The 9,961-nt window shown below is 52.3% G+C and overlaps 1 protein-coding gene across 2 annotated transcripts; it reads right to left on the bottom strand.

The window, feature by feature from the left end:
- Positions 1 to 442: 442 nt before the first annotated feature.
- On the bottom strand, positions 443 to 9,048 carry RFLNB (refilin B). Of its 2 annotated transcripts, none has more exons than XM_024980698.2 (3): positions 8,767 to 9,048; positions 5,954 to 6,063; positions 443 to 3,980 (listed from the first exon to the last, which is right to left on the bottom strand). In XM_024980698.2, the coding sequence occupies exons 1-3, from the start codon at positions 8,974 to 8,976 to the stop codon at positions 3,650 to 3,652; spliced, it is 651 nt and encodes a 216-aa protein (XP_024836466.1). In that variant the 5' UTR covers positions 8,977 to 9,048; the 3' UTR covers positions 443 to 3,649. The 2 variants fall into 2 exon arrangements, with proteins under 2 accessions (XP_024836466.1, XP_059734293.1); XM_059878310.1 differs by lacking the exon at positions 443 to 3,980 and adding an exon at positions 3,989 to 5,530.
- Between the last annotated feature and the right edge of the window lie 913 nt (positions 9,049 to 9,961).

Genomic DNA, 9,961 nt, shown 5'->3' with positions numbered 1-9,961 from the left:
TGGCACACACAAAACCCACAGGGGATCCTGGAGCCCAGATACCGTGTTTCTAGCTGTCCCTTTGCCCTACGTACAGGATTTTCCAGTCCAGAGCAGCATATCACAATAATAATCAAGCTGGGTTGGACTGAGGCATGGATTTCTTCTGCAAAATGGGAGGAAGGCAATTTGAAAGGGTAGGTGGGAAGGGACTGGCCTCACACTGACACTCACAGCTGCATCTCAGGGCAGATCGGTTTGGGGAAAGAGTACGCAAACAAATTCCTTGAAATTCCAGAGCCCAGGAACCCCTTGGAAAATCTTCCAGGAGAATGCATACCCCAGTCACAAGTATTATATTATTAATTCACAATCGCATCTCAAAATTTCTCAAGAGGAGGAGCCATTGTTCTCACTTTTCTTAACCCAACATTATGACTTGTTAAAAAAAGAGCAGCATCTCTGAGTTTTTTTTAAGGTAATTTATTATTAAATGAAGAAGTCATAAAGCAAAATGGAGGGGAACAGATGTCAAACATAAATTTAAAATATCGTTTTCATCAAATACTATTCCTAAGGTTAGAAACAGGAAATGTATCAAATGAAGAGGTACTTAATCTTTTTCAAATGCCTGTGATTTCAAAAGAAAACCTTTCTCTGAATATATAGATCATTATTACACAAAAGATTAAATTTAAGAGTCCGAGAAAAGAGACTTTTTAACTCATAAGTAAACGATATTTCCCAGACACCCTTTGGAATGTTTGTTTTTAATCAGTGGGTTTTAAAAATCATCACTTCCACCTTGAGAACTAATATGAATCCACCACTGATCGATGACATTCAATTTACATCTTCACCTGCTTCCTTTTTTGCAACTTTCAGCAAAGCAGATTTGGAGAAAAAAAAAGGATTCGAGAAAATTGCAGTTGGGTCCCTGGTGGATGACAAAATCAAAATCTGCTTTTCCATTCACACGACACATCCACAGGCACTCACTTCTACTTACTTTACTGACGTATTTCATATCAAAAAACCTCACATGTGCATCTCAACAAAGGGCCGCGTTCAAAGATGACGTTCCCTCCCATTGGTCTTTCCAGTCGTGCTGCCCACGACATTATCCTGAGCTCGTCATGTGTCTCCATTGGGCCAGAGCAATTGGAATTTTCTTTCTCATTGTTGTTTTAGTTGCTAACTCATGTCAGATTCTTTTGCAACTATACCCTGTCAGGCTCCTTTGTCAGTGGGATTTCCCAGGCAAGAATACTGGAGTGGGTTGCCATTTCCTTCTCCAAGGGATCTTCCTGAGCCAGGTTGAACCTGCATCTCCTACACTGGCAGGCAGATTCTTTACCACTGAGCCACCAAGAAAGCCACGGGAATTCTCTTACCATAGTTTAAAAATTACATTTATCACTTGTCTTACATGACAAGCTTATGAAGTCAGAGAGAAAAAGCCATTTTTATTCATAAATGCCGTGTCACTCTTCCAAAAGCAGGAGGCATTTGCTGCTCTGCATGATGACAGGAGACTATGGGGTTCTGGGGTGCCCCCTGAGGGACCCCTGCTGAGCTTCATGGTGGCAAACTTGGGGCCATGGAGCCGACTGCACGCTCCACGGAAGGGATGCTTCTAGTCAGGCGCACAATTGGACATACTGCTGTTAAATTTGAGAAAGACAGCAGACCATTTAGCCCGCTAGGCCTCTGATGACTTCAAATGACAGTGATTATCGTCACACCTGCTCTCCTTTGAACAGAAGTCCCGCTGTGGCTCCAGGGTACCCACCGAGCCCTCAATTCCGCTTTCAGGACAGATGGAAGCCATCAGCACAAACCCGGAGATACAGCGGGAGTGCAGGCTTCCAGGACTGCAAGCACCTGACATCGCCTGGATGCAAAGGAAATACCCACGCTTTTGTTCTCTCCAATACCAGAAGAGCAAAAGCCATCTGCCACCGTCTTTACTCAAAATCCACGGGGATTGGCAGCAGGAAAAAGTCAGGACCAGGTGAGGCAGGGCGGGGTTGGGTGTGAAGCAGGGCAGGCAAGAGGCTGAAGGCCAGAGGCAGCCTGGCCTCCGTGCCCTCCTGGTCTGGCCCAGCCTGTGTCCCTACTTCTGTGGGGCCCCATCAGCTAAATTCACAGTTTCTTCCATTCACACTCAATGCCATGACTGTCACATTAAAAGGAACACTTGAACATGTACAGTCACCACGGCACCCGGGCTTTGGAGTTTGACTTGTGACATCACTCCCGATGTTCAGTTCACCTTTATTTCACTTGGGTTGGGGGTGGGGTGGGGGGCAGATTTCCTTGCTTTTTAGCTTAGAGCTCAGGCACCAGCAAAATTCCTCTGCAATGCCGACCCAAGGTCGCTGGAAAGGACACGCACCCTGATGAACCAGATCATTAGAAACATCTATCTCCCAGTGGGAATCAAGCCTTAGGTATAGCTGTTGGCTCCCACTGTGAGTAAAGTCCCCCTCGTGGACTCCCCCAAAAGTGTTTTCCCTAAGCATTCTCTCAAAATGCTGTTTCTCTCCAAAGGTGCCTCTGCTATGTTTTGCCTGGTGAAAAAATTAGGAAAGTATTTGGAAACCCCAAAACTCATATCAGGAAGAGTTAAACAAGCTTGTGAAGACATCATTGTTGTTTAGTTGCTAAGTCGTGTCCGACTCTTTTGTGACCCCATGGACTGCAGCCCATCAGTCCTCTGTCCATGGGATTTCCCAGGCAAGAATACTGGAGTAGGTTGCCATTTCCTTCTCCAGGGGTCTTCCTGACCCAGGGATAGAACCTGAGTCTTCTACATTGGCAGGTGGATTCTTTACACACTGAGCCACCAAGGAAGCCCCAGTGAAGACATTGTCAGATGCCAAAGGTTCAAGGCACTTTGCTTGGAACCAAGCTTGGAACCCACAGTGGAAGGAACTGGAACCAACCTGTTACCCCCAAACTCAGCCACCAGTTGACCTGACCCCACTGTAGAGGCAAGAATAGGGTGAACCTTTTCTTTCCTTCTTTCTTTCTTTTTTGAAAGGCATCTTATATTGTGATTTGGGTTTTTTTTCCCATATCACAAAAAAAGATTTAGAGAATTCCAAAGAGTTATAGTTAACAGGAAATACAAATAGAAATTAAAAAAAAAAAAAAAACAGAATGGAACTCAACTCTCCACAGATTGAACCCATATGGGTGTCACAGCTCACTGAATTAGCACCACTTCTGTAGTAGTGAAGACACCCGGGGCTGAAATTTCTTCAAACTCACTTTTTCCATCTCAGGGAGATTTTCCCATGCTCTTCCTTAAACAGACTGACCAATGGGGGAAGCGCTCCCCCTCCTCCCTATTTCAAAGTGTGGGGCATTTTCCTTTCGCTCTAAGCCATTCTTTGATTTTCTCATCAAATTGAGACTTCGGGGAAGCTATGTAGCAGCAAATTAGGAAATATACTCCCTTTAAACACAGTTGGAAAAAAAAACTGTAAAAACCGAATTCGCTGGATAATTAGAAGCTACTGTGACATTTTCTTTTCTTCCCCAGGCTGGGCTTAGAGGTATCTCTGGGTTAGACTGTTCTGGGGCTAGAAGGACATGCGAGGGTTGCCTGGCCCAACCAGACCGGCCTGGGGAAGGGGGCCGGCCCCCCCGGAGCCCGCTCCAGTCAGTTCTCCTCCAACAGGTAATCACCGCCCGCGAACTCTGTGGCTTCAAGCTCCACGCTGGACAGGAACCTCCTCAGTGTCTTGCGGCAGTTGTAATCCAGGGTGGTGGTGTAGACAGTCTTGGGGTACTTGGGGTAGACGATGGTGGTGCTAAGGAAGCGGGTGGGTTTGTGGCGGGGCTCGAAGCGCACCTCCGCCTTGTAGTTGCGCCACGTGCTGCTGGGAATGCAGGTGATGGTCTGGCTGCAGGAGGCCACTGCCAGGCCCAGGGGCAGCTGGATGTCGTCAATGAAGTGCCTCTCTGAGTCGTACTTGACTGAGGACGTGTACCTGGGCGGGAGACACAAGGCCGCGTGAAGCCGCTCCTCGGAGCTGGGGGCACAGGGGTCCCTACTGTGACCTCAGACCTTGAGATGCGGTGACTCTGGGGAGAAGCCGCATGGAGTTTATGATGTGCTTACCCTGTGGTCCTTTCTGTTCTAAGCACTTTACTTCCAGGATCTAATTAATTCACCTTCCCAACAATGTTGGGAGAAGGAATTGGGGGTGCAGATGTTAAGGTCACAGTGAGAGGGAGCGTGCAGCTGGGGCCTCCATGCAGGATTCCCAAGTTCACCTGCATTTCTGCTCCCCACTGAATGGAGCTGGCTCCCACTGACTTAAATTTTCAGACTTTGGCCAAATTACTTCCAAGCCTCAGTTTCCTCTTTTATATATATATATGCTTATATATAAATAATATATAAATTTATATATTATTGGGTCTTAGTTGCAGTTGCACTGGATCTTAAATGCAGCTTGTGAGATCTTAGTTCCCTGACCAGGGGTCAAACCTACACTCCTTGCATTGGAAGCATGGAGTCTTAACACCAGGAAAATCCCTCCTTTTTGAAAAAGGTGCCCAGCATAAGCGGGTTTTGAAAAAGGTGCCCAGCATAAGCAGGGAGAGTGTTTAAACAGCAACTGCTATTGATGGGAATGATTGTATAACAAGGCAGATTCTCCTGTCCATGAGGGGTGAGTCGTTTCTCTGTCCCCTGAATGAACAATCATCTCTTTAATGAGAGGAGAAGGGAACCCAGACGTCCTGAATGCTGGTTCTGAAAGCTCTCTGATAACCAAATCCTGGTACTAGGGCCACCTCCGTTTTCAATTTGGAGACCCCTCAGGCTCAGGGAACCAGACGTGACCTTATCCATCAAAGCCAATTAATAGTCTTGATTTCCATAAAATAATTAACATCCACATTCCTCAGCAGCTACTTTATTATTATTTGTTAAGTACTTCTTGGGCAATTTGGGAGGCTTTTTTTGGAAGTAAAGCATGAATTCATTTGACTTCCTAATTATTGCATCTTCCCAGTTACTGAAACATGTACAAGCATCACACATAGGCACAGATAACAGCACTGCCCCTCGCCATCCCCTACCCACCGGTCGGGGAATAAGCATCAGCAGTCTTTTCAAATAAGTCTGACGGGAACATCTATTTCCTTGGGCAAGTAGGTTAAGGGGCTGGGGAAGCTCATGTCATGAAGGCATGTCCCCATTTGGTTCAAAATACAAGCTCTCCAGGAATAAAAGGCTGAACCGCTCACCTCCAAACTGCTGAGTCGCCTTTGTTCTGTGTCAAAGGGTTCTTTGTGTTCATGCAACGAAAATCCAGCTATAAAACCACTAGTTACCCAAAGTAAAATTCCTTTCTCTAAAAAGATGTGTCTTTTAACGGAGCCTTTCAAAGGCTCTCTGACCCCAGATGAGCCTGGGTAAGATAAATTCCCCGAGGAAGAACAGTACTTGCCCAGTGAAATCAGAACCTGAGAAACGGTGATAGCACCTTGATGCTGGGGTGGGGTGGGGGTAAGACGTGGAAAGCAGCTTCTAGAAAGTGGAATTCAATTCAGTTCAGTTGCTCAGTCGTGTCCGACTCTTTGCGACCCCATGAACCGCAGCACGCCAGGCCTCCCTGTCCATCACCAACTCCCAGAGTTCACCCAAACTCATGTCCATTGAGTTGGTGATGCCAGAAAGAGGAATTATTTTATTAAAAATGCTTAAACATCTGACGGCCACAATAAGTGAAGCATAAAAAGCAAGTTGCAGTATAACACAATCTCATTTTCATTTTAATAAGTGTATCTATATTCAAAAGGTTAGAATACAGAAAGAACACCCCAAAGAGAACCCACCAAACTATAAGAGTTTGGCGCACTTCTGTTTAAAAAAAAATATTTAAAAACAAAAAGTATTAATTACTGGAATCAAAAACAGAAGTGAAATGAAATCAGTGCCCACTGTATTTACCTTACTTCTGTTGGTGGTAAGGGGTCAAGCTCCACTCCTTCGCCAAAGGACAGGGGGCATAACCTTGGTGAGCAGCCGGAGCCCAGGGGGTTGGGGAGAGAAGCTGGATTCTGCAACGATGGAGAATGCAGTCAGACCACAGGCCCATCTGATGCTTTCCCCACAGAATTCCTGGTTCTAGCCTCCGGCTGACGGGCCCAGCTGTGATTTTGTGGCCCCCACCAGGAAATGATGCCAGAGAAGGACTGATTCACAGCAGTAGCACAGCATGGACAGCTGTGTTCAAATCTCGGGTCTACCATGAAGGTGCTGGATGCCCTCAACAGAGTCACAGCCTATGCCCCACGACCTTCTCTGCACACCCGGGGTGGGAGTTGGGGGTCCCCTTCCCCGATGAGGTTTCGTGGAAGGATGAATAGAGGAAGCAAATCTGAGCTCAGCATTGTGACTGCGACCAGTCCCCAGGCCTACCGCATCATTGCACAGAAAGAAAACCGCCACGAACTGGGGTTTTGCTAACCAGAACCTTCAATTACGTGCCCCCAGCCCTATCACTGTCTCAGCAACTCTTCAGAAAAGGCCAAAACCAACAACAAGAAACGCTACCAGGGATTCTTTTTTTTTTTTCACACTGAAGATTCAGTCCAACTTCCCTCACGTCCTCTGCCTCTGGGGCCGCCAGATCGACACCCAGCCAAGATGGAGGAATCTGCAAACTCACTGGAAAGGCAGACACCAGAAAGTTTTCTATGGCACCTTCCACTGTCCAGAAAACTCCAAGAACCAGAGCACGGCATCCCAGGGGTTCACCCTCTTCCAGGCTGGTCAAGGCATTGGGCTTTCTGATTCACCAAGCAGCCTGAGTCAGAGATAGGGCCATCCTCCACTGAGGTGCTCGCTTTTCTTCGCCTGATCTGACTTGAGTCAGGGCTTCTGTGTTAAGCCAGCCAAAGGGAGCAGCCCTCCTGGGGTAACTGGGAACTGTCATTTTCTTTGCCTGGTTTGAGAGAAGAACCTACATGTGGGCCAGGACATGGTGGTGGCAGCTCCACCCCTAGGGCTTCCAGGAAGCAGACATTTCTAGAAGGTTGACTTTAAGACTCAGGTTACCACGACAAGGTGTCAAATAGGGGGCATAAGGTGGACATACAAAAGCCAAAGGGGACCAGGTAGGTCAGGGAGAGGTGGGGGTCCCCAGGGTCCAGCCCTCAACTCAGGGTTGGGCGGAGGAGTTTAATAAGCCCTCAATGGGGCTTGAGAACTCAGGTCCGAGCGCCCGGGCGGGGCTGGGCACTGGCTGCAGCAGAGCTTCCAGAAACAGCCCCCAGCAGTTATGGGGGCCCTGCTCTGCCCACAGACACTCCTCAACCTAGGGGTGCCTTCCCAGCAGTCCTGGGGGCTGCAGGACGACACAGCCACCGAGAAAAGGCAGGCGACTCTCAACACTCACACTGCAGCCTTCTTCCAGGTGTCCACACAGACACTGGGTCCTTTTGCCCTGTCTCCTCCGCCTCCTCATTCCTGCCGCCAGCACTCTCTGAGCACACGCCGTGTGCCCCAGCGCAGGCTGGGAGTGGGGCGGGGCAGCAGGAGTCAGACTCCTGAACAAGGTACCCATCAGGGGGAAGGGAGGAAGTCACAGCCCCTGGCATGGCTCTGGGAGGCATCCAGGAAGACTTCCCAGAGGAGGTGACAAATTGGGTCCCGAAGGGCAGCCGGCAGGGGTTTGATGGACTGGGTGTTGGAGAGGTAGAAGGGGAGAAGCACGCCAGAGGGAGGGAGCAGCCTCGGGGGCACAGGTGTGTCCATCTGCTTGTGGTCAGGGGACGCGGAAGATGAGGCTATAAAGGGCCAGGCGGCCAGGGTTCTGAAGGCCAACATGGAGCCAGTGCTGCCTTCTAATGGAAACGAGAGAACACAGTGATGTTCATGGAGAGACAGGATCAAGAATTCCACACACCAAAGTGGGTGGGTCCCTAAGAAGCAGCAGCTGAACTGACTACAGTCAGTAGCAACTGACTGCTTCACTCAGGGAAGAGGGCTGCAAACAGCCATCCCCAAGGCAGAGGGGCGGGCTCAGAGCTCTGAGCTTGACTGTAGGCAGGATGTGGGTTCCTTGAACTCTAGGTAAAGGCAATAAACACTACCATCTGAGCGATTCCTAAGGTACTTGCATTTTCTCTTTAAAGTTTTAAAGTAAAGTAAAAGGACTCATCCTTGAAAGTTTCCACCCACCTAAAGGCTTCCCACCCATCATGCGCCAGATACAGGTTAGGTGATGGGCCAAGAGGGGCCACTGATCTCAAAAGGTCCCCTCCAAGGCTGCTAACAGTGCCCTAAAGCTGGCCCTCTTTGCTCAATGAATCAGGGAGTGGAGTAGATCCCTCTCCCCAAGACCTACCGGGAGTGGGGCAGGCCCGTCGGAACCACCGAGAGCGGGGGCAAAGCCCGGAGAAGCCTGGGGTTCCCTCTCGGTGTCCCAGGAACCCTCTGGCCCGGCCAGGTCAGGATGTGGTCAAGCCGCAGCCTGGCAGCCCCGGGGGCCGCCACCCCGAAGAGAGGAGGCTGCGGCCCGCCTCTCCCGGGGCTCCCGCGCCTCCCAGGCGATGACAATTTTCCAGCCACCGGCTCCAGCTGGCCAGGCTCTCGCCGCGCTCCCGCCCCGGGCTCCCGGCGCTGGCCACGCCGTCCCGACGGGCGGGCGGCGGCGCCCACAGCGCGCCCCGGGAGGGCCAGCAGACCGCCTCGGGGTCTGGCACGGGATGGGGGGATAGAGAGGATGCGGGGGAAGGGGCCGGAGCGGGGTCACTTACCGGGGCCGCGCGGGAGGCCGCTGCGTCTGGCTCCAGTGTCCCCGGGGCTGGCGTGCGCTCCCCGCCGCCGCCTCCGGCCGCTGCGAGAGCCCAGTGGCTGGGGCTGGGGCTGGGGGGCAGACCCGAGTCCGGACTGTCCAGGACGCCGTCGCCCTTCTTTTTCGTGTCCACGAGCTCGGGCACATCCTGCAGGCTCAGCCGGCCCACCATGGCGGTGCGCGCGGCGGGGCCGGGGCCGCTGCCCGCCGGCCGCCCTCCCTGCCAGCCGCCCGCGCGCAGTCCGGGTCCGCCGGCCGCCGCGCTCCCGGACCCGCCCCCCGCCCCGCCCCACCCCGCCTCGCCCGGGCCCGACCCGCCCGCGGTGGCTGAGCCGCCAGGCCGGGCGCCAGGGGCCGCTGCGCTCCTGCCGTGCGCCGCCCGCACTGCCCTCCGCCTGGCCGCTCAGCCCGCCGCGAGCGGCCGATCTCAGGCTCCGGGGGCGCCGGCCCGGGACCCCTGCCCCACCCGGCCGTCCGCCCCGCCGCAGGCGGACACAACACCCCGCTCGCACCGGGCCCACGGGCGCCTTGTCCCTTCGGCCTGGGCCAGCCGGGCCGACGGACGCTAGAATCTCGAGCCCTAGGCGTCGAGGGGAAGGCAGACTAGAGCCCCGGCTCGCAGAGGCCTGGGGAGCCGGCCGAACCCAGCGAGCAAACAACTGGAAATTATTAATAGTTAATGCACTTCGTATGGTTCCAGCCGCCTCTTGGCTCAGCCGGGCGGCCTCTCAGGCTATCTCTGGCTCTCATTTCTGCCCCGGGGGGAAAAGAGCGCCTACTCCGTTTATCCTCAAGGGGACTCGGGGTGGGCGGGGGAACGCATCACGCCCCGGCCTGGGTGCTCAGCGGAACAGGTCGTGGCCACAGCGGGCAGGGAAATTCAGCGTGGGTGCAGAGTGGCCCTCGAACCAGATGAGAGGCTCAATCAGCTCTCCATCAGAGAGAAGATCTGTCTGAAGGGCTCTCTCCCTGGGGCCGGGCGGGGCGGGGACGGGGTGGTGGTCTCAGTCCTTCCTCGTTAGTTTGACAGAGAAGCCCTACCTGAGTGGGAACTCATTGCAACAGCTGCCCAACTGTAGAACTGGGCTGTTCTCATATCTAAAAGCACTAGAAAATTCGAGTACTGTTTCTCAGAGACCACCCCGAATATTGGGAAG

The sequence above is a fragment of the Bos taurus genome, chromosome 19 (genome assembly GCF_002263795.3).
Source record: "Bos taurus isolate L1 Dominette 01449 registration number 42190680 breed Hereford chromosome 19, ARS-UCD2.0, whole genome shotgun sequence".
NCBI lineage: Eukaryota > Metazoa > Chordata > Mammalia > Artiodactyla > Bovidae > Bos > Bos taurus.
This window is presented reverse-complemented; position numbering and strand designations above follow the sequence as displayed.

Coding starts and splice junctions, on each gene's coding strand:
- RFLNB (XM_059878310.1), bottom strand. CDS start 8,976: ATGGTGGGCCGGCTGAGCCTGCAGGATGTGCCCGAGCTCGTGGACACG. Junction 6,064..8,766: donor CGGCCTCCCGCGCGGCCCCG/GTAAGTGACCCC, acceptor CCATCGTTGCAG/AATCCAGCTTCTCTCCCCAA. Junction 5,531..5,953: donor TTACCACCAACAGAAGTAAG/GTAAATACAGTG, acceptor TCCACTTTCTAG/AAGCTGCTTTCCACGTCTTA.